General features: G+C 43.2%; 1 protein-coding gene across 7 annotated transcripts in view; it reads right to left on the bottom strand.

Annotated features, from left to right (window-relative positions):
* Window positions 1–23970, bottom strand: part of ARSB (arylsulfatase B) — a 181746-nt gene that overhangs the window by 90824 nt on the left and 66952 nt on the right. The window contains exon 5 of one of the 7 annotated variants that reach the window (XM_086323130.1): window positions 4114–9831. The exons of 4 other annotated variants lie outside the window; for them this stretch is intronic. In XM_086323130.1, the coding sequence (XP_086179256.1) occupies window positions 9767–9831 (65 nt within the window). In that variant the 3' untranslated portion in view covers window positions 4114–9766. Of the gene's footprint in view, window positions 1–4113; window positions 9832–11007; window positions 19365–23970 lie in introns of those variants that run through there. 2 more of the 7 variants (XM_086323129.1, XM_086323127.1) reach the window with 2 other exon arrangements.

The following is a 23970-nucleotide window of genomic DNA, read 5'->3' as shown; positions in this document are numbered from 1 at the left end:
TCTTTATCTATTTGTTCTATAGAGCAGCTCTGTCATACTGCGCCCCCCGCCCCCATGGTTCATTTGGACAATAGTGGCTTTTAAGAATTATAATTATACCTCAATTAACCGTTTTCCTAAAAGCCACTATTGTCCAAATGAACCATGGCGGGGGGGGGGGGGGCAGTATGACAGAGCTGCTCTATAGAACAAATAGATAAAGAAATCTTGGAGAAGGAAATGGCAAGCCACTCCAGGATTCGTGTCTGAAAAATCCCACGGACAGAAGAGCCTGGCAGGCTACAGTCCAATGGGTTGCCGAGCTGGACACGACTGAGTGACTAAGCATGCACGCATAAAGAAATCTAACACAGAAATCAAGCTCTATCAAAGCCAAAGGATTCTCATGGAAGGAAAGAGAATCAGCCTTTGTTAAGCACCCACTCTGCATGAGGCACTGCTTTAATTTCACATTATCACAGAATCTGGAGTCTGATAGACCTGGAATTGAAGCCACTCACTAGCTGTGTGACCCAGGGCAATACACTGCCAAAGTTTCCTCATCTTTCATGTAGAGACAATAATTTCTACCTCATTCATATATTATGGTAGGAATTAAGTCACATCATTTATGACACTTGTCTGGCTAGGGACCTGGCACAATCTCAGTGCTCAATAAATGGGAGCTAATATTTATGTTAGAAATTACATATATTTTCCAGCATCAGGGTCTTACATTAGAAAAGACCCTGATGCCGGGAAAGATTGAAGGCAGGAGGAGAAGGGGATGACAGAGGACGAGATGGTTGGATGGCATCACCGACTCAATGGACAGGCTCTGGGAGATGGCGAAGGACAGGGAAGCCTGGCGTGCTGCAGTCCATGGGGTCGCAAAGAGTTGGACACCACTGAGGGACCAAACAACAACAATATTTATAACAATACAGATAGTCTAGTATTACAACTCTTTTGCCATGAAACAGAGTTGGGGGCGGAGGGGGAGAGAGAGAGATTTGAAAAAGCCCAACAGCCATTAACTGGCAAAGTTAGGATTCAAAGTCTGTGACTCCCAGGCACTTCCTGCCCCCAGAGCGCCCTGCTCCTGATGTCCCTGGAGTGGAGCGGGTTTTTTAGGGACATTAAGTTTCACTTTCATGAGAAAAACGTAATAAACACAGTCTGTCTCAACCACGCGCACAGTTCCCATGACACAGAAGCAGGGCTGCTTCACGGTGATGGTAACTCCCCCCGGGGTGTCTCTGTTGCTGGTGGGCAGGAAATTCAAGGCTCTACTGTCAGGGGGCCTTTTGACCAAGCCCCTGACACAAAAGGTCTTTGCTTCTTCTTGGGCCTCAGGCAGGGAGAGGGAAGAGTTGAGCCATATTAGGTGAAGGGAGCGGTTCTTTAACACTGGGTGGTGACAGTCAATCTCATCATTTGCCGTCAGACTTCCAAGAACCTCTTCTGAAACCTCACATCTCTTCTTGACAAGACAAATGGTCATCCAAGCCACTTTGTTACACACACATTCTATTTCACATGAGCCTCTGACTGTGTGGATCATAGGAAACTGGGAAATTCTTAAAGAGATGGGAATACCAAACCACCTGACCTGACTCCTGAAAAATACGTATGCAGGTCAAGAAGCAACAGCTAGAACTGGACATGGAACAACAGACTGGTTCCAAATCGGGAAAGGAGTACATCAAGGCTGTATATTGTCACCCTGTCTATTTAACTTATATGCAGAGTACATTATGGGAAATGCTGGGCTGGGTGAAGCACAAGCTGGAATCAAGATTGCCAGGGGAAATATCAAAACCTCAGATATGCAGATGACACCACCCTTATGGCAGAAAGTGAAGAGGAACTAAAGAGCCTCTTGATGAAAGTGAAAGAGGATAGTGAAAAACCTGACTTAAAGCTCAACATTCAAAAAACTAAGATCATGGCATCTGGTCCCATCACTTCATGCCAAATAGATGGGGAAACAATGGAAACAGTGACAGACTTTATTTGTGGGGGCTCCAAAATCACTGCAGATGGTGACTGCAGCCATGAAATTAAAAGACGCTTACTCCTTGGAAGAAAAGTTATGACCAACCTAGATAGCATATTCAAAAGCAGAGACATTACTTTGTCAACAAAGGCCCATCTAGCCAAGGCTATGGTTTTTCCAGTGGTCATGTATGGATGTGAGAGTTGGACTATGAAGAAAGCTGAGCACCGAAGAATTGATGCTTTTGAACTGTGTTGTTGTTGAAGACTCTTGAGAGTCCCTTGGACTTCAAGGAGATCCAACCAGTCCATCCTGAAGGAAGTCAGTCCTGAATATTCATTGGAAGGACTGATGCTGGAGCTGAAACTCCAATACTTTGGTCACGTGATGTGAAGAACTGATTCATTGGAAAAGATCCTGATGCTGGGAAAGATTGAAGGTGGGAGGAGAAGGGGACGACAGAGGATGAGAAGGTTGAATGGCATCACTGACTCAATTGACATGACTTGAGCGAGCTCTGGGAGTTGGTGATGGACAGGGAATCCTGGTGTGCTGCAGTTCATGGGGTCACAAAGTCAGACATGACTGAGTGACTGAACTGATCTGAGACCCTACATGTTCAAAACAAGGGGCACCATCTTTAGATAAAGGGAATTCCCCCATGCTCCTTATTCTTCACTGAGTACTAGTCACCAATAACTATGCATCAGAACTTAAAAGAAGGTGCTATTCATGAGATACAAAAATACACTGGGAAAATGTATATAGTCTACCTGTGAAGTCAAGAATGTCGAAGACAGCACTCATTTCCCTCTGCTCTCTGCATCGCTATAAATCAAGGGTCCCCAGCATCTCGGATCTAGTGCCTAATGATCTGAGGTGGAGCTGATGCAGTAATAATAGAAATGAAGTGCACAATAAATATAATGTCTCTAAATCATCCCCAAATCATCCCCAAATCATCCCCTGGACTTGGTTTGTGGAAAAACTGTCTTCCACAAAACCGATCCCTGGTGCCAGAAAGGTTGGAGGCCGCTGCATGATACTGGCTCAGTGCTTGTAGGAGACGCCTGTTGTATCCATTTTCGATAGATACACTCCTTTGAAATATTAGGTAATGTCTCTTTCAATTCCACCTATTTGTTAGAGCTCAATGCAAAAATGCCGGGTGATGACGATGACAGAAATAAGAGTAGAGGTGATGGGGATAAGGTGGGCTGGGTCTGGAATCTGATTTTAGGAGCAGTCTTGAGGTATGACTCAGGAAGGAAAATACTCTGGGCTGTAAAGAGAATTTGGCCTCCGCTGCTACTGTAGGAGCTGGAAGGTGTTTCCACGTCTTATTTGGGAGGCGTGGATGCAGTGAGTGTGGCTGTTTTTGCCGTTAGCTTCTGTGATGTTTTTCCCATTAGCAATGATGAGTGAGCCTATTATCTGCTATCAACGTGGCTTCCGCCATCATTTTTCTGAGAGCACTCCAGGGAGAAAGCGCTGTTAATCGACACACCTGCAACTCATTCTCTTGGCCTCCCCAGTCACGAAGCCAACTGCAGCGTCCACAGCATGAAGAGGACCATTCAGCTTTGTGAGGGACCTGGCCAGGAGGCGTTGGCCGGTAGTTGCCACTTCTCAGCAAAAAATTCAGACTTAGGCCTTTGAGAAATAGGGTACTGTCCATCAGTTCTAGTATAGTCTCACAAGTATTTCAAAGAGTTAGACATAAAACGGATCAAACTAACAAGAATAAAGTCAGCTCCCTTGAAAGAAGGTAGAGAAGGGGGTTTCCAATATTGTTAAGTCTGACATAAATTAAAATTCAAAAGGACGTTAATGGAAGCACTACCATTTCAAACACGATTCTTTTCATTTTCTCTCCTCATTTTCTTTTGGGCAACAGTTAATCTTTGTTCTTGTTAAGAATTAATTTTCAAGAGAGATTTTTCTTGTTTCCTTTCCCAACTGACTTAGGAAAAACTTCCAAATCAAAATAAGATGACTCCAACTAGCATAGGAAGCTATGAAACATTTTTTTTTTTTTCAGGGAAAACGTTTTTTCAACAATGTTTTTGGCAGAGGAAAAACCTAATTATAAAATCTTTGCCGTCTAGCAAAGAAATGTCAAAATAAAACAAATGTTGTCATCTACAGATGGTAAATCTCACTTTATTATTCATTATTGAACAAAAATAGCTGTCAAAAAGTCATGGAAAAACGTTGGTTAGCCAAAGATCTGAGCAAATGCATTACGCATATGACAATGAAGCCTCATTCGCATCCAGCTGATAAAAATTAAGATGGAACCATGACAGCAACGTCGGTGTTGAGGACTCCTCCCCACGCAGTGCAGTGCTGCAGCATGGCTGTAGAAGGAAGGCTGCTCTGAACCGTCAGCGTATATTTCCATCTTGCTGCTCCCTGGGACCTTTCAACCTCGGCTAACCCAAGGCAGCCCCTCACTCTGACTTGGGGATCCTGGATCGAAATGCAAGGAGGGCTCCAACAGCCTTGCACCAGGGCCTGGACTTCCCTCTGAACAGGGCCGCCCACTGGCCTGCGACTTATGAGCAGACAACAGGATTTCCAAAGTCTAGAAGCCTCTTTGTCCCATAAAAGGACCTGTACTCATGGTTGATTCTTTTAGACTGCAAATTGGAGAGTTAATCTATGTTTAACCACGGATCCCCAACCTCTGGGACCTAATGCCTGACCATCTGAGATGGAGCTGATATAATAATAGAAATAAAGTGCACGATAAATGTAACACATTTGAATCATCTGAAACCATTCCCCTACCCACTCCTTGGGTCCCTGAAAAAATTGCCTTCCAGGAAACCAGTCCCCAGTGCTGAAAAGTTTGGAGACTGTGGATCTAAAGGACTGGGTAAATTCAATCTTCTCCTGGTAAAAGCTTCTGGAGAACATATCTACCCAGATACTCAATTTACCATCTGATGCTCTTCTCTTTCCCTCCTGCCCTACATCCAACACATTCATTTCTGCCCAGTTGACCTTGAAAATGGACTCCAATCCACCTCCCCCTTCTCCAGCCCCATTGCCTTGGGTTTGGCACTGCTCTCACCTGGACTCTTGGGATAACATATGGAATATTTCATGTTATCATCAGAGGCATGACAATGCCCCAAACCAATCAGGCCACGTGTGTGTTTCAAGATCTCTAACTGCTTCTCAATCGGCAAAAACCTCAAGCTTCTGTCCAACACCTAGAATCCCTCACACGTGGCTCCACTCTACTTCTGGGCCATCGGCTCCTGCCCATCTCCACAAAGGGTGCCCATGTTTCAGCCACAGGGAACCTGCTTCCTGTTGTTGGAATTGAGCATGCTGACTTTGTGTGGGTTCCTGTGGGTTCCTTTGCCTAAAATGCCCTCCCTGTCTTTCCTGCCTGACTTCAATGTCGCCTTGCTGCTTTTTGCCTTACTCCCCCAGACAGTCTTTGTCTCTCCACTGTTCTCCTGCATGTTCGTTATACTTTTCTATCACACTTATCTCTGTGTGGTGTTTATTCATCATTCATGGTTTATCCTCTGAGAGAACTCTGGCTCTCCAGGACAAGAACAACGTCTCATTCTTGTTTGCATTCCCAGGACCTCGCACAGGGCCTGCCAGAGAGGAGGGCTGGAGAATTTGAGGACGGGGAGAGGGGACAAATAAGTGAATGGAAGAAAGGCCATCAAAAATGGAGACTGAAGACACTAAAAATTCACTCTTATTACCATAGTTTTCTGAGCCTTCATCCAGTCGCCCCATGACCTTGACTTTTAGGAAGCTGTTCTGCACACAGAGGCCACTTATTTTACAGGATATTGGCAAGAGGCGCTCCTGGAACCCCATGAGGATTTAAACACAGCCAACCCACAAATACCGGAATTGTTTGTCCAATCTGGCACCCGATCACTTACACTGAAATCAAAGGGGGTTGTTGGACAGCATTGGAGGAAGCACGGTCCTGGCCTGGAGAAGAGCCCTCACTCACCCCCTTGAACAATTCTTTTTGGATTTCATGGCCCAGGGACCACTCCAGCTTTAGGGAAATGGAAGTAAATAACACAGACAAGGTCCTTTTACATGGAATGGGTAGAAAAAGAGAGATCTCAACATTGGAAGTAAGCAGTGGGTGGCTGGGCATGGTGGAGGAGCTGGAAGCAGAATGACAGGGCACAGCCAACCACCATCTGCGAGAGGGCCCAGACATGAGGAGCATGAGGCTCGAGGGCCTGGTTCAATTACACGCTAGATGGGACGTGTTCTGCATCGAGCTTCTTAATTAAAGACTAAGCAAACCGTGCTTTTAAGAACGCTCTGTTGCCAGAACATAAGGAAAACTTGAGCTGAACAATAACTATATACAAACACAAAGATGTCTAGCTGTTTTATGACTAATATTATTTCTCCCTATCATTTCTATGGCCACATTTCTAATTTTGCAGAAGTGTACTCAAGGGATAGAGTTAAGTGTTGTGACTTTGGGCAAATTACTCTGTTTCTGAGCCTAACTTCCCCCATTTGAAAAGTGAAGATAACCACACTACCGACTTTAACACAGAGCCTGGCACAGAAGTAGTGCTTGATACATGTTAGCTATTTTCACTGATGGGGACCATCAAAGTGTGCAGAGCAGCACAGGCTCCTAACTGGGTGTTTATTAAACAGATGCTAGAGCTAGCATCAAAACCAGCTTTTGCAGGAAGAAAGTATTCCAAGCATAGACCCTCCCAGGGAGCATTCTCTTCTCTGTATGTCATTCCTTAAGAGTCATAAAAACACAATGAGTTGTGAGGGGTTTTGTCATTATGACTCCTTTCAGTTTCCATGAATTTAAAAAGAGCATGCATGCTCAGTCGTGTCTGACTTTTTGTGATCCCATGGACTGGAGTCCACTAGGCTCTTCTGTCCATGAGATTTCCCAGGCAAGAACACTGGAGTGGGTTGCCATTTCCTCCACCAGGGGATCTTCCCAACCCAGGGATCAAACCTACGTCTGAGTCTCCTGCATTGGGAAGCAGATTCTTTACCACTGCACCACCTAGAAAGCCCTAAAGAAAGCATATCAATTATCAAAGAAAGAGGTACAGTGGTCATACAGGTACAAATTTAAGGTACCAATTTAATTTGAATAACAGTTCAATTAAATTTCAGAAAAGGAATCTTTATTCAGATGCTCATCTGAATATTTGTAGGAGTTTCAAATGGTTGGCAGCATTCAGAGTAGATCCATGCTCTGACCCCCAATTCCTAGCCAGACATAATCAGACTTTACATCCTGATTAAAAGAATCAGCAAAGGAGAGTGTTCCTGCCAAGCTAGCATTAGGGGGACTCTGGCGGAATGGAATTGGCAGCCAGACCCCAAATAACTGAGACAGCCACCAAAAGAGCTGAAGATAAAGGAAGATGGATGCAAGGAAAGGGCGAAATCAGGAATGAATGGGGTTAAAAAGAAAAAAAAAATTACACGCAGTTGTAGTCAAAGATTTCCTCATTTTTACAGGGCTAATATCATTGCTTAATAATCCCAAATCGAATTCATATTTGGCTTTGGAAGGCAGTATATGAAAGAGCTGGACACGACTTAGTGACTAACCCATCAATATCATTGCTTATAATGTTGAGACACCAGTGGGATTTTATCTTCTCCTTTAAAACTTAAGGATGAAAAGTCTCAAAAATCTGTTGAAAGATTTAAAACATTTGGTCTCAAAAGTTAAACTGGAACTGGGAACTGAAAAACAGTGTCCTAATTTATTGCATATTGTTAGGCAAATAACTAAACTTTTCCCCGAAATTTAAATCATAGGTAGTCACAGATCTTGGAGATCCTTAAATGAAAGTTGTAAGTACAAGATGTTATGAGTCACTCTCACTTAGAAGGCAGGGCTAACACTAGCTTTGATCTTCACATTCTGGATCCCCTAACAAGTAGCACAGAAGCCCCATGTTTGGAATATTTAGGGCCAAGAAAAGTACTAAATGTTTATTCAGTCCTTTCTTACAGCTAAAGCTCTCCTTGTTTTTCCTGCAGTTTGATCTTGAAAGAAAGCTTGATTTTTTTTTTATACTAATAAAGTTATGAATTTCAGGGCAAACTAAAATGTTTTGGCACCTTGACGGAGTTTCATAGTTTACTCACAATTATTTGACTCCCCTATCAGACTTGAAATCCCTTTAGGTAGCCAGATAATTTTTTTTTTTTTTTTACTAGTTTGTTTATCTGTCACTAATGTCAATCAAGAAGTGATAGATGAAAAAATATCAAAGAAGCACTTCAGAGTCCGGCAAATTTAAAGATAGCAAGAGAGAAGTGAAAATATCATCAAGAGGTAGAAAAAAGTAAAACTGTGGTTGCAAAATAACAAGTGTAATAACTACTTGTACGTGAGACATATGGAATTAAGGCCCACGATGTTTTAGAGAGAATGAAACAAGAGATAGCTCACATATTCTATCTGGGTAAGCATCAACTAATTTCTCTTTACATTTCCAAATATACAACACAAGTTAAGTATTCTTAATTTAACCCTGAAGCAGAAACAAACTAATTTTTTTGGTTCTCTACTTCAAAAGTAGTAAGATTTGCTTTTAGGGTTACTCGGAAAAACCAATAAGCTTTGTGCACAGGCAGTTTTGTTTTCCCAGAGCTCTACTCTGAAGTTTACTAACTGCTAAGGGATCTCACTGACACATGATTGTCTAATTATAGCGGGAGAGACCAAAAAAAAAAAGACAGTCATGAGAACTCCTGCAATGCAGGAGACACAGGAAATGTGGGTTCGATCCCTGCATCAGGAAGATTTCCTGGAGGAGGAAACGGCAACCCAGTCCAGTGTTCTTGCCTGGGAAATCCCATGGACAGAAAAGCCTGGCAGGTCACTAAGTCAGACATGACTGAGCACAGCCACGGACCAACACCAATGATCCTCTCTGAAGAACAGCAGAGAGTAAATCCTAAGATTTCTCATCTCAGGGAAAAAATAGATTTCTTTTTAAAAACGTTGTACCTAGGTGATGATGGATGTTCACTAAATCTATTGTGCTAATCATTTAATGATGTATATAAGTCAAATCATTATGCCATACACCTTATACAATGCTGTATGTCAATTACATCTTAATAAAACATAAGATGGAGAAAAAAGAACAGAAGAGTGAAACATTTAATGGCAGAAACAAAAAAATCCTTCAATGTACCTAAATATTAAGAAGTTTGTTTAAAGAACTTCAAATGATGAACATATTTAAGACAGGTACAAGAACAAGATTCCTTTCAGATATTCAGATGAGACCTGATCCAAAGGCAGAGTGAGACACACTCAGAGTTCTTGGACTCCGGGTCCTCCTGACGATGTGAGGCGGGCAGCACCCTTTTTCACTGGGATGTACACAGTGAGAATGAGAAGAAATCCTGGTGACACTGGCCATCTCAAGCAGGTGAAGACAGGGCTAGCTCTTGGGAGTGAAGGAAGCTGGAGGAGAAGAGAATGTGTGGGGGGGCAGCCTGGGTCTCTGTGCTCAATGAGAGGCAAGTGGTAAAGTGGAAGCGTTTTAGCAGGAGACAAAAGGATGTTGAGAGAGAGTTCCGGCACCTGGAAAATGCAACATCTCCTAGGATTAAAAAAAAAAAAAAGACCAAACAAATCCAAATAAATGTCCCTGAGTGACCACCATAGGCACCACCAAGTTCCTGCAATCAGATCCTAACTCAGGGCCCATTTAATCTCAGCCACATTTCTAATAACATGTATGATGGCTGGCTTCCTAATTTCCCAGCAGGCTAGAATCTGCAAATTAGGATGGTCCAGGCTGTTGGAGATGGTCTCTGCAGGGAGAGTTGACAGCCTAAGAATGAGGGAAGGGAAAGAAAAAATATGAATTTTAAAAGAAAAAAAATATGATTTTTAGTTTTAAAACTAAAAACTATTTCCCTGTTTCACAAGGTTAAGTGATCCACATGGATGTATTTTAGGGACACTACTGAAAGAAGCATCACACAGTAACTAAAAACATTAAAATGATAACCTTACATCACTGAGACAGTCAGAGGCCTGTGAGATAGTTAAGGACAGTTTGGACCTAGAAAAATGTTTATAGCCCTTATTAATGTCACTGATCCCATCTATAGCAATATAAGGGGACCACCTCCACAGGTCATCTCTAGGTCACAACGGCAGGCACACACAGACTTCTACAATCCCGGCAAAGAGTTAAGCCTGAAGTCGGAAGAGAGAAAATGATGCCAGGCCAGAGTGCTTCCCAAGCCTTACGGCCCTACTGGAAAAGTGTTTTGAGACAGTCTATCAGGTTTTTCTCATTCCTAGTAATTCCAGTTGTCCTGTGACTTCCTTCCACCGAGGAAGTGAGCAGGGCATTCGGTGAATGGCCTCAGGGAAGGAGTCAGCAGATGGATGGGCTGCTAGGTTTAACTTCCATGATCACTCAGAGCCAGTAAGGGGAGGAGAGGGGAATGAAAGCGGAGCCAGAGGACGTGCTGTGGCGTTAGGAAGGTGTTCTGGGCTCCCGGCCTGCATCACAGGGTAGAGAGAATGGGAGATGTGGGCATCGGAGAGCAAGCGGAAACAGCCTGTATTTCCTGCCCCAGGGGAGCCTGGCGGCATGGGACAGGAAAGCAAGGTTCCCTGCATTTCCCCGTGCCCAGTGAGGTGTCCCAGGTGGCAATGGCTGGGGGCCTTGGAGGTCCTCAGATCACAGTGTGGCAGAGACTGCAGCCCCGCTGATGTGCAGCTTCCTTTTGCTCCTGAGAAGAGCACATATGCAGCAAGAGAGCCCAAGTCTGCAGGCAAGCAGGCTGCAGCATGATCTAGATGGAGGACACACAAAGACCAGAGAGGGATCTGGAGGTTTCTGCAGACAGTGAGCAGGATGGTGGCTGTGGACCACAAGCTCCCCTCAGCTGCAGTATTTTGGTTCCTGGTGGGGAGGCAGACATGAGACAGAGACACCTCAGATTAACTGAGTTGATCTGAATGGACTGAAAACAGGATGCCTCTAAGCAGAGCTGGGACTCTGACAGGACTAAGCCTAGTTATTTGGTGAGGGTTGCAGGTGGTGGGGGGGAGCAAGTTACACTTTGCACGTCTACCTTTGTGGATTGACACCTGTGATTACCATGCACATATATGAGCACTGTGGCTGGACGCCCTGTGCTGGATGGGTAGAATAGTTGTGTTAAATTACTTTGCAGGTGAGACAGAACATGAATATGTTTTCACTGTTGTGGTTGTTTTGTTTTTATTGTGGATACGATAATATATGACCTGCCTGTGGGCTCATTCACAGACTTTACGTTTTTACCTGATAACAACTATAATAACTGGGAAAGTTCTGAAATAGGGCAGGGGAAGTTTCTACATCATGGTTCTCAAGTCTTTCAAGCCTAACACCCCCTTTTTATAACAAATATTTTGTCATGCTCCTTTGACTGCCCTATAGTGGAATTCATACCTATTGTATTTTCCAAAATAACTCTAAATGTAACATAAGGGGAAAAAGGCAACTGATAATAAAATAGCATGTATTTCATATGAAAACATGAGACATAGAATACATAGCAAAGTGGTTAGATAATTACATGGACTATATATGAACACACTTGGACTTAAAGGAGGCCATTCTACACTAGAAGCACAGAAGAATAAAAAAGGGAAGGAATGAACACGAAAATAAAAATTAAAATAGCTCTTCCAGAAAACAGAAGCCTAAACTTCCTAACTCATTCTTTGGGGCCAACATTACTCTGATTCCATAGCCAAAGACATTACAAAAAAAAAAGAAAACTACAATGAACAGACATGGAAAAATCCTCAATAAAATTTTAGTAAATCAAATCCAGCTATATATAAAAATGTTAATACATGATTGTATTAGGTTTCTATGGCTTCAATAACAAAGTACTACAAATTTACCCACTTAAACAACACAAATGTATTCAGAGAATCAATTCCTAGGCAGGTTGATAAGAAGTCAGGGGTCCCCAAGGAGAGAGGGGTCTGGAATTCTGAAGGAGGAAGAAAGGACAAGCATTTTTTTCCCTCTACATTCCTTAGGATTATATAACAATAATGTACCCTGCTTGAGGACAGTCTCTGGAAAAACCCTTCTGGCTAATCCTGTAATCTTAAAATGTAAATTATGGGAGTGGGTCTAGTAAGGTCTTTCGGAGAAGGCACTGGCGACCCACTCCAGTACTCTTGCCTGGAAAATTCCACGGATGGAGGAGCCTGGTGGGCTGCAGTCCATGGGGTCGCTAGGAGTCGGATACTACTGAGCGACTTCACTTTCACTTTTCACTTTCATGCATTGGAGAAGGAAATGGCAACCCACTCCAGTGTTCTTGCCTGGAGAATCCCAGGGACAGGGGAGCCTGGTGGGCTGCCGTCTCTGGGGTCACACAGAGTCGGACACGACTGAAGCGACTTAGCGGCAGTAGCAGCTAGTAAGGTCTTTACAACCTCCAGACATACTTTTGATTCATTGTAATAACTAATTGAAAGAATATAACTCCATTGCTAACACTAGTGAGGGGGCACTGTCCATCCCCCTTCTGAATCTATGTCCGAAGCTTTCTCTATCTCCTTTATATTTTAGTAAAACTCTTATTACACAAAAGCTCTGAGCTATCAAGCCTCGTCTCTGGCCCCGGATTGAATTCTCCTCTGGAGGCCAAGGATCCCGGCCTCTTTATAGTTCTACAGTTTAGAGGTCTGAAACAACAATCACTGGGCTAAATCAAGGTGTTGCGATGGCTTCATTCCCTTTCTGAGACAACAGAGGATGATCGCTTCTTGGCCATTTCTGGTTTGTAGAGGTGCCAGACTCCCTCGGCTCAAGGCTTTCCTCCTCTGTCTCAAAGTCAGCAATGGCGGGTTGAGTCTTCCTCATTTGGTAATGCTTTGACCTCCTCTTTGTCTCTCTCTTCCACGTTTAAAGACTCTTGTGACTCCATTTGGCCCAATCAGGTAATATTCCCGACTTAAGGTCAGCTGATTGGCAACCTTAATTCAGTCTGCAATCTTAGTTCCCCTTTGCCATACAACATAAGATATTCACAGGCTCAAGGCTTTAGGATGTGAACATCTCTGGGGGAAGAGGAGGGAATATTACCCTGCCTACCACAATCATGATGAGCAAATGAGGCTTATCCTAGGATGGCAACCAAGTTTCAAATAAAAGAACAATATTGGGAAAACTACACTAACCAACTTCCAAGATCTCCTATAAAGCTACAGTAATCAAGACAGCTTGGTATACTAGAATTGTTGTCTTTGTTCAGTCACCCAGTCATGTCCGACTTTTTGCGACCCCATGGACTCCAACACACCAGGTCTCCCTGTCCCTCACCATCTCCCGGAGTTTGCCCAAATTCATGTTTAAGGCATTGGTGATGCCATCCAGCTATCTCATCTCTGACACCCTCTTCTCCTTCTGCCCTCAATCTTTCTCAACATCAGGGTCTTTTCTAATGCGTCATCTGTTTGCATCAGATGATCGAAATACTGGAGTTTCAGCATCAGCATCAGTCCTTCTAGTGAATGTTCAGGATTGATCTCCCTTAAGATTGACTGGTTTGATCTCCTTGTTGTCCAAAGGACTCTCAGGAGTCTTCTCTAGCACCACAGTTCAAAGGCATCAATTCTTTGGCATTCTGCCTTCTTTATGGTCCAGCTCTCACAATTGTACAGGACCACTGGGAAGGCCATAGCCTTGACTATATGGACCTTTGTCGGCAGAGTAATGTCCCTGCTTTTCAACACACTGTCTAGGTGTGTCATCGCTTTCCTGCCAAGAAACAATCGTCTTCTGATTTCATGGCCGTAGTCACCATCCACAGTGATTTTGGAGCCCAAGAAGAGGAAATCTGTCACTACTTCCACCTTTTCCCTTCTATTTGCCATGCAGTAATGGGGCTGGATGCCATTATCTTAGTTTTTTTAATATTTAGTCTTAAGCCGGCTCTTCCACTCTCCTCCTTCACCTTCATCAAGAGGCTCTTTAGTTCCTCTTTGCTTTCTGTCATTAGAGTGGTATCATCCACATATATGAGATTGTTGATGTTTCTCCTGCCTATCTTGATACTAGAATAGGAAGCCTAAGAAAAGAACCATGCTTAATAATTATTTGATATATAGCGAAGGTGCCAAATAAGTCAGTTGAGGAAAAAGTCTTTGCAATAAATGATTCTAGAGTAGTTGAATATCTATGGGGGGAAAAGGACCTTGATCAATTCCTACTTCACAACATTTGGGAAAATTAATTAAAGATGGCTCATATTTCAACTCAATGGTAAAAAAAAAAAATTAAAATATGAGCAAAGGATTTGAACAGATATTTCTCCAAAGAAGATACATAAATGAGCAATAAGCACATGAAAACATGTCCAGGGGGATGCAAATGAAAACCACAAGAGATACCACTTCACATTTAATAAAACGGCTGTAATAAAAAAGACAATGAGGAGTGCTGGTGAGGATACGGAGGAGCGAGGCCCCTCATACACTGCTGGCAGGAATGTAAAGTGGCACAGCTGCTTTGGAAAGAGCTCAGCAGTCTCTCAAGAAGTTAAACATAAAGGTACCCCATAACCCAGAAATCCCACTCCTAGGTGTGTATTCAAAAGAAATGAAAACATATATCCACACAAAAGCTTGTGTATAAATGCTCATAGCAGCATTATTCATAATAGCCAAAAAAAGTAGAAAGACTCAATCTCCATGAGTTGATGAAGGGATAAGATATATTTTCAGCAATATACAGGGAAAAAAAGGAATATTAATCAACGAAAAGAATGAAGTTCTGACACATTCTACAATATTGGTGAATCTTGAAAACATTATGCTAATGAAAGAGGCCAGATAAAACAGGTCATATATTGTATTTTTCCATTTATATAAAATGTCCAGAATAGGCAAATCTATAGAGACAGAAAATAGATTAGTGCCTTCCAAAGGCTAGGAAGAAGGGAAAATGGTAATGGATACAGGATTTTTTTTTGTAGAGAAGATAAAAAAATAAACTATGATGTTGATTGTACAACTCTGTGAATATACTAAAAACCACTGAATTAATGGTAATGTGAGTTATATCTTAACAAAACAAAGCTGTATGAGAAATAAAAGATGGATCCAAAACCTAAATGTATATGCTAAAACCATACAACTTTTATAGAAAAATGTAAGAGAATATCTCTGTGACTTGGAGGTCGGCAAAGGTTCTTAAAATCAACAGGTTTTATAATACATTTGTGTATTAAAATTGATAAGATCCATAATGGCGTAAGACAAGACAAGGTGATGATAGAACTTCAAAGGCAGAATAAGCAGTGGGCGAAAGTATGGCTCTGGTCAGCGGGGGGATCTCACTGCAATTAAGCATCCATCCTGCATTTTTTGCCCTTTGGATGAGAGGTGGACTAAGGGGAAAATCCTACGTTCAGGAAAACCCTTCCTATTGTCACAACTATGTCTACAATCTGTTTCATGGAAATGGTCCAAGCCTGCCCACACCAGGTGTATTCAGAGTACAGGCAAGGTACATCACTTCGCCAACAAAGGTCCATATAGTCAAAGCTATGACTTTTCCAATGGTCATTATGAATGTGAGAGTTGGACCATAATGAAAGCTAAGCACTGAAGAATTGATGCTTTTGAACTGTGGTGCTGGAGAAGACTCTTGAGAGTCCCTTGGACTGCAAGGAGATCAAACTCGTCAATCCTAAAGGAAATCAACCTTAAATACTCCTTGGAAGGACTGATGCTGAAGCTCCAATACTTTGGCCACCTGATACGAAGAACTGACTCTTTGGAAAAGACTCCAATAATGGGAAAAATCGAGGGCAGGAGGACAAGGGGGCAACAGAGGATGAGATGGTTGGATGGCATCACCGTCCACGGTATCACAATGGGCATGAGTTTGAGTAAACTCTGGGAGGTAGTGAAGGACAGGGAAGCCAGGCTGCAAAGAGTCAGACACGACTGAGTGACTGAACAACAACTACACAGGCAAGGCTGTACGTCAGTTCACCAAATGTGATTCTTCTGGACAGGGAATTCTCAACACCACCCTAGTTATCAAAACCCAGAGCTTCTAGGACATGGCAGATGCTTTGTTATTACTTTCGCCAAGCCACCAAATTGACCTTGCTTCTTTTAAAATTAGTAGATCTCTCCTGGATTCAACATTTGCCTCTTACAGACACCAGCTTTTTCTACCTCAGTTTTTTCATCATGGCCTTTGTGGTAGGTTGACGCTATAAAACATATGCCTGGCATGTGAGACACAAAATTCTTTTTTGGAAAACTTTTTGTATGGACCTGAAGAGACTGTTTCATTGTTTAATCCATTTTTGACTTCCTGCAAGTTTAAATGTGGAATCAAGTGGAAAATGACTTCAAAACAGATAAGAGATTACATGAATCTTTCCATACTCCATGTAGTCATAAAGATATATTAACCCTATCAGATATGAAATACCATGCTAGTGATTTATTTTTTATTTTCTGATTTGTGTATGGTAAAATTCACTTATTTGGTGTGTAGTGCTATTCATTTTGACAAGTGAAGTCATATATGCAGCACCACAATTAAATGTGAAAATTAATAAAGGGAAGACTCACTAAAATGGAGTTGGAACCAGAAGGGGAAGTTCTCACACAGTACCACTTCCGGTCAATTACAGGAAGAACTGTCAATTACAGACCACAATAGAATAATCACCAGCAGGAAAGAACCATCAAAGACAGACCTTAAGAGGAAAAGATGTACACTGTATCTCTTACAAGAAATCAATGATCGCAACAACTCAGCCAATGAAAGACCACAAACATCTTAAACTCTCCCTTTTCTCCAGCAGACTTTCATTCAAAACAACCCTTCCCAACTTCTTTGTCTTTATAAAATAATGTTCCTCTCCTTTGTTGGACGTGTCTATTCTTTTGCTATAGCTTGCTTGTCTTGAATTTGCAGTTCTTTGCTATTCTGGAGTAACTCATTTTTTGCTGGTAAAAGAACTTTTAAGGTCAACACAGATACAAAAAACTCCATCAACCCAGAATCCCTCCCTAGTGCTGTCTCTCCAGAGTCAAACCCTCCACCCCACTCTTAATCCCTGACAACCACTGACTGCTTCTCCATCTTCAAAGCTCTGCTTTTCTAGAATGTCATATAGGAAGAATCATACAGTGTGTAACCTTTTGTAACTTTTTGCAGCTACCCGGGAGATAGTAAAGGATGGGGAAGCCTGTTGTGCTGTAGTCCATGGGGTTGCAGAGAGTCTGACACAACTCAGGGACTGAACACAGATAACGTAACCTTTTGAGTCTGGCTTCTTGCAGAAGTACAATGCATTCAAGACTCATGCATGTTAGTGCATGTATAATGGTTCATTATATTGCTAAGTAATAGTCAACTGTACCGATGTCCTATAATTTTGTATATCTCTTTACTAGTTGAAGGACATTTGAGTTTTTTCCAGTTTCTAGCAATTAACAATAAAGCTGCTATTAATATGTGGGTATAGGTTTTTGTATAAACATGTTTTCATTTCTCTTGGGTAAATTCCCACAATTAGAATTTGTGCTTTCAAGATATTTTTTCATCTTTGGTTTTCAGCAATTTGATTACAAGGTGGATGAGGTTTTCTTCACGTTAATTCGATTTTATTGAGCTTCTTGAACCTATACATGTATCTCTCACCAAAATTGTGAACTTCTCAGACTTTATCCCTTCAAATTTTTTTTTTTCTTGCACCAATATTTTCCCTTTGTTTCTGGGACTCTAATGACATACATGTTAAGCCTTTTGATAGTATTCCATAGGTCCTTCAGCTCAGCTCAAGTCTTCTTTTCCCTGTCTTTCACACTGAGTAATGTCTGTTGATCTATACTGAAGTTCACTGACTCTTTGCTCTGTCATCTTCATTCTGCTGCTGGGCCCATAGCGTGAATGTTTCATTTTCGGTACTATCCTTTTCGGGCTTCCCTTGTGGCTCACCTGGTAAAGAACCCACCTGCAATGAGGGAGACCTGACTTCAATCCCTGGGTTGGGAAGATCCCCTAGAGAAGGGAAAGGCTACCTACTCCAGTATTCTGGCCTGGAGAATTCCATGGACTGTATGGCCATACGGTCGCAGAGTCGGACATGACTGAGCAACTTTCATTTTCACTTTTTGCTGTACTTTTCAGTTCTAAAATTTTAATTTGGTTCTTCTTTTCCCTTTCTACTTCACTCATGAATTTCTATTTTCCCATTCAAGAGTATTCAACTTTATTTCATGGAGAATGCTTATAACCAACCTAGTTAGACTTAGAGTACAAGGTTCTTCTTGTCTACAGGCAGTGGTCCTAATGTCGGCTTAGTTTTTGAAAGTCATTGCTATGATGTTTGGGTTTGCCCAGTGTGTGCCCAACCCAGGGATTAGTCTAGGGTTCAGCACTGGTTTATACTGCAGATGAGTTCTGGAGTCTTTGCTTTGCTTCTTTGGGTCTGTGTGACATATGAGCAGCCTGGAGCTGGGACTTAAGTCAGTTCACTCACAGAGTCAGGGGATCCTCTTTCCCAGCTCTTTCTTCTCTGAGATCCCCCTATACTTTCCAGCCCCCCGAGTTCCCTTTTCCTGGCTCTGCTGGACAGAAAGACAGGCTTTTCTCAGATTTTAGCCCCACAGAAACACAGCTGAGGTTGTCTTTGGGAGCAAAGCAGCAAAATAAACAGAGAGAGAGAGTAATAGGAACCTCCCACTATCCTTGGATAAAAGGGGCCCCTTTCTCCCTGGTCCTCTGGTCAGAAAGAATCTTCTTTTGGGATTTTAGGAGCCCAAACCCCCACCACCAAAGCCAAGCAGATCTTCAAGTGGGGCTACCTTGAGGCAGGGTCAGGAGAGAAAAGAGAAAAAAATAAAAGGAAACAAATGAAATGGAAATTCTCCTATGTTTGCCATCAAAAGCATTCCCCAAAGCTCTGGTTAGAAATAAGGGGGTTTCACCTGGAAATTTCGCTGCCAACACCTGCTACATAGTTCCACAATTCCATCAGCCCTTGGGTCAAAGCCCAGAGACACAGGAGTGAAAACAAAGCCCACAAAACTCACTTTGGGGGTGGGTGATGCTTTGCCTCAGCCCGGTCACCAGCTGCCTGCTGTTGCTTCCTTTTCAGGTGGCCCAGGCGGTTGTCTTCTGTACCGTCCAGAGATTTTAGCTGTGGTCCATGACACAGACAGGCTTTTTGTGGCTGCACCATGCTGCCCAGCGCCAGAAGGGTGCGTACATGACTTTAATGAGGACAGGCCCATGGGACCTGTGATGTCTGATTTTGGGTTTTTTGGTGTTTGTTCTTGTTTTGCTGTTGTTTTTAGTTTGGCCTGAATTAATATAGAAGCAAAATGAACAAGACCTCATGTCAGTTAAGAATAAAAAGAAACCTATTATTTGCAAGGCCTTAATTCAGCATCCCTCAGCACCCATGACTGCTGGTTAGCATTGTGAGAAAAGACGATAGAGGGTTCAATACATGGTCCTCACGCTCGAGGGACACTGTTCATGGGAAGCCCGGCCCAGGTGAAAGACACAAGACTGTCCACTATTTGCATTAAAAAGGATACAGAGAAAAGAGATGAAAGCCTGGGAATCAGAGAGGGTGACATGGAGGCCACTCAACCCCTGGCCAGGCCTTGATGAAGAAAAGCCATATTCCACCCGAGAGACGGGGGCTTGACAGAGTAATTATTCTTTCAAAGTTGGCTTTGTGCCTTTTTATTACACACTGAGTGTATTTGCCCAGAGGAAAACTAAGAGGTGGTTTCTCAGGGCATTTTATTACTCCTGACCCTGTACTTCCCTCAACTCGGTAAAAAGCATTTCCAGGACTTTGGTTCAGAGTGAAGACTGGAGGCTGCAGTGAGTCATGGGATCTTTCCTGGGGAGTCTTGAATTACCACAGACACAATTCTCAATAATGGTTGTAACTCAGCTGGTTGCTGGCATTGTTCGTGTGCTTCAGCTGAGTTAAAACACTCGGAAGTTTATTCTTCATATTTGATTTGGGTTTATTCCTACAATCGCAAAGGCAGTATCTTCATTCTAGGACAGCATCTATTAAACTTGAAAACGTTTTTTTGTTAAGTGTTCAGAAAGGCTTTGCACCGAGGCTTTGCACCGAGAGCCCCTGTGAGCAGACAGCCGCAGAGGAGGAGAGGCCGTGGGTAGAGTAGGCGCACAGGTGGCCAAGTCCATTGTGGGTTTTCACTCGCAGCTGTGTGGAAAATACCTATGCTGGTGACTCAACATCTCTGGATTTCCAGCTTAAAATTACAGCGCGGAAGAGCACACTTTGAACTGCTAAGCATATAGGGAGGCTGGTGGACTTCAGCCAGAGTTGAGCCCATCAGCCTCCAGGCATCGCAATACAGATGGACAATTTAAAAAAGAATAAAAGGAATTCCCGTCACCCTCAGGGCACCAAGCATGGTACAGGGATCGCTGGCCCTGCAACCAGACCTGTGGTTGACAGCGGTACTGTATCTATTGCCAGTAATAGAAATCTGGCTTCCTGTCTGTGTGACTTAACCCTGGGGTCTTGGTTTTCTTTTCTGGACTGAGCTGTGCTCAGATCCAAAGTGATTCCCTGGCCAGCCTGCGGGGATCACTCGTCAATGGCGGGACCCGTGATGGCATCACATTTGGGGCTTTTCACGGCTTGGTCTGCAAACGCTACCATTTGTAAAGGACCTTGCCTGTGTCCCTCTGTCCCCATCCCCCCACTTCCACCCTCCTCCTGGCTGGCTGCCGGGACTGTATTTTGTCGCTTATCTAACACAAAATAAACAGAACAATCTGGAGCTAATTTAAGTGGTTTACCATATCAGGATACAGCTGGGAAAGATTTTAAGAAAAAGGCCCAACAGGAACAATAGTGCTGTGAAGTTGAACGGCGGCAGAGAGCACAGGAAGGCGGCTTCAGACAGCCTGGCAGACGGCTGTCAGCCACTCCAATAACAAGCCTCGGAGCCAATGAAAACGGGCAGGGTCTGTCCAGGCCGCTCAGCCGGAACCCTCACAAGGAGAACGGGATTCGAGGGCGTTCTGAGCTAATGCTCAGGTGTCAGGGCCACCAGCCTCCCGGGAGCCCGCGGGCTGGGCTCCCAGGCAGCGGGGAGTCAAGAGGAACTGCAGATGAGGGACAACGCTTCACTGCTGCACGACTCTGGCCAAGACTTCTTTTTTTCTTTTTGACGTGTGTGCATACACACTGGCTTTATCCGGACTTAGGAATCTAGCGAGGCCCCGCGGAGGAACATATGTTTTTGACATTGGTTTCTACTACTCTGCAGGCTGCTTGTCTTTTTATTTTAACTCTTTGGGGGCCTCTGGCTAGACCTTGAATTTCCTGGTGCAGTTTGACAGAGGAGAGAGGGCTTGAGGGAGTTAAAGCTATGTGCTGCCCTTGAAAGAACTTGCAAAAGCTTTCTATCTTAAAACAAACAAACAAAAAAACCTCACTTGGATCAAGCTTTTGACAAAAAGTCCACCAGTTAGGTGAACAGCATGGTCCCGAAGGCAGCGACATTTGGTGCCAAGAATACTGGACTGGAAGACTCCTAAGGCTGGCAGTCAGCAGGCTTCTGGGTCCAAGATTCCGCACTGAGGACCAGACGCCCTTCTCCTCTTATTCTTCTTCTAATACACGATATTAGCTTCTGCTTACACCTTCTTCCAGAGAGCATTCAACTTAGTAAAAATATCCCTCTGACAAGAACAACCTTTGGGTAAAATGGGAGGCAGTTTCATTTATTTGAGGGTAACTAAAAAAAAAAAAAAAAATCATCCTTGTCTATGTTCTAAAGGAAGAAGAATGCCATTTAGAAGATTCAGTTTAAAAAAAAAAAATAGGACTTCCCTAGTGGTCCAAGGGTTGGGGGTTCTCCTGTCAATGCAAGGGACATGGGTTCGATCCCTGGTCCAGGAACATTCCACATGCCATGGGGCAACTAAATTTGTGTGCCACAACTACTGAGCCCATGTGCTGCAACTACTGAAGCCTGAATGTCGAGAGCCCAAGCTCCCCAGCAGGAGAAGCCACCACAATGAGAAGCCGGTTCACTGCAACCAGAGTTCAGTTCAGCTCAGTTCAGTCGCTCAGTCGTGTCCAACTCTTTGCGACTCCATGAATTGCAGCATGCCAGGCCTCCCTGTCCATCACCATCTCCCGGAGTTCACTCAGACTCACGTCCATCGAGTCGGTGATGTCATCCAGCCACCTCATCCTCTGTTGTCCCCTTCTCCTCCTGCCCCCAATCCCTCCCAGCATCACAGTCTTTTCCAATGAGTCACCTCTTCACATGAAGTGGCCAAAGTACTGGACTTTCAGCTTTAGCATCATTCCTTCCAATGAACACCCAGGGCTGATCTCCTTTAGAATGGACTGGTTGGATTTCCTTGCAGTCCAAGGGACTCTCAAGAGTCTTCTCCAACACTACAGTTCAAAAGCATCCATTCTTTGGTGCTCAGCTTTCTTTACTGTCCAACTCTCACATCCATACATAACTACTGGAAAAACCATGGCCTTGACTAGATGGACCTTTGTTGGCAAAGTAATGTCTCTGCTTTTGAATATGCTGTCTAGGTTGGTCATAACTTTCCTTCCAAGGTGTAAGCGTCTTTTAATTTCATGGCTGCAGTCACCATCTGCAGTGATTTTGGAGCCCCCAAAAATAAAGTCTGACACTGTTTCCACTGTTTCCCCATCTATTTGCCATGAAGTGATGGGACCAGGTGCCATGATCTTCGTTTTCTGAATGTTGACTTTTAAGCCAACTTTTTCACTCTCCTCTTTCACTTTCATCAAGAGGCTTTTTAGTTCTCTTCACTTTCTTCCATAAGGGTGGTGTCGTCTGCATATCTGAGGTTATTGATATTTCTCCTGGCAATCTTGATTCCAGCTTCTTCCAGCCCAGCGTTTCTCATGATGTACTCTGCATAGAAGTTAAATAAACAGGGTGACAATATACAGCCTTGATGTACTCCTTTTCCTATTTGGAACCAGTCTGTTATTCCATGTCCAATTCTAACTGTTGCTTCCTGACGTGCATATAGGTTTCTCAAGAGGCAGGTCAGGTGGTCTGGTATTCCCATCTCTCAGAATTTTCCACAGTTTATTGTGATCCACACAGTCAAAGGCTTTGGCATAGTCAATAAAGCAGAAATAGATGTTTTTTTGGAACTCTCTTGCTTTTTCCATGATCCAGCGGATGTTGGCAATTTGATCTCTGGTTCTTCTGCCTTTTCTAAAACCAGCTTGAACATCTGGAAGTTCACGGTTCACATATTGCTGAAGCCTGGCTTGGAGAATTTTGAGCATTACTTTACTAGCGTGTAGGATGAGTGCAATTGTGTGGTAGTTTGAGCATTCTTTGGCATTGCCTTTCTTTGGGATTGGAATGAAAACTGACCTTTTCCAGTCCTGTGGCCACTGCTGAGTTTTCCAAATTTGCTGGCATATTGAGTGCAGCGCTTTCACAGCATCATCTTTCAGGATTTGAAATAGCTCAACTGGAATTCCATCACCTCCACTAACTTTGTTCATAGGGATGCTTTCTAAGGCCCACTTGACTTCACATTCCAGGATGTCTGGCTTTAGGTCAGTGATCACACCATCGTGATTATCTTGGTCATGAAGATCTTTTTTGGACAGTTCTTCTGTGTATTCTTGCCATCTCTTCTTAATATCTTCTGCTTCTGTTAGGTCCATACCATTTCTGTCCTTTATCGAGCCCATCTTTGCATAAAATGTTCCCTTCATATCTCTAATTTTCTTGAAGAGATCTCTAGTCTTTCCCATTCTGTTGTTTTCCTCTATTTCTTTGCATTGATCGCCAAGGAAGGCTTTCTTATCTCTTCTTGCTATTCTCTGGAACTCTGCATTCAGATGCTTATATCTTTCCTTTTCTCCTTTGCTTTTCGCTTCTCTTC

The sequence above is a fragment of the Bos grunniens genome, chromosome 10, assembly GCF_055505025.1.
Source record: "Bos grunniens cultivar Pamir isolate PY7600 chromosome 10, Bosgru_T2T1.0, whole genome shotgun sequence".
In the NCBI taxonomy this organism is placed as follows: domain Eukaryota; kingdom Metazoa; phylum Chordata; class Mammalia; order Artiodactyla; family Bovidae; genus Bos; species Bos grunniens.
Note: the sequence above shows the minus strand (reverse complement) of the source record. Positions and strands in the feature narration are given on the sequence as shown.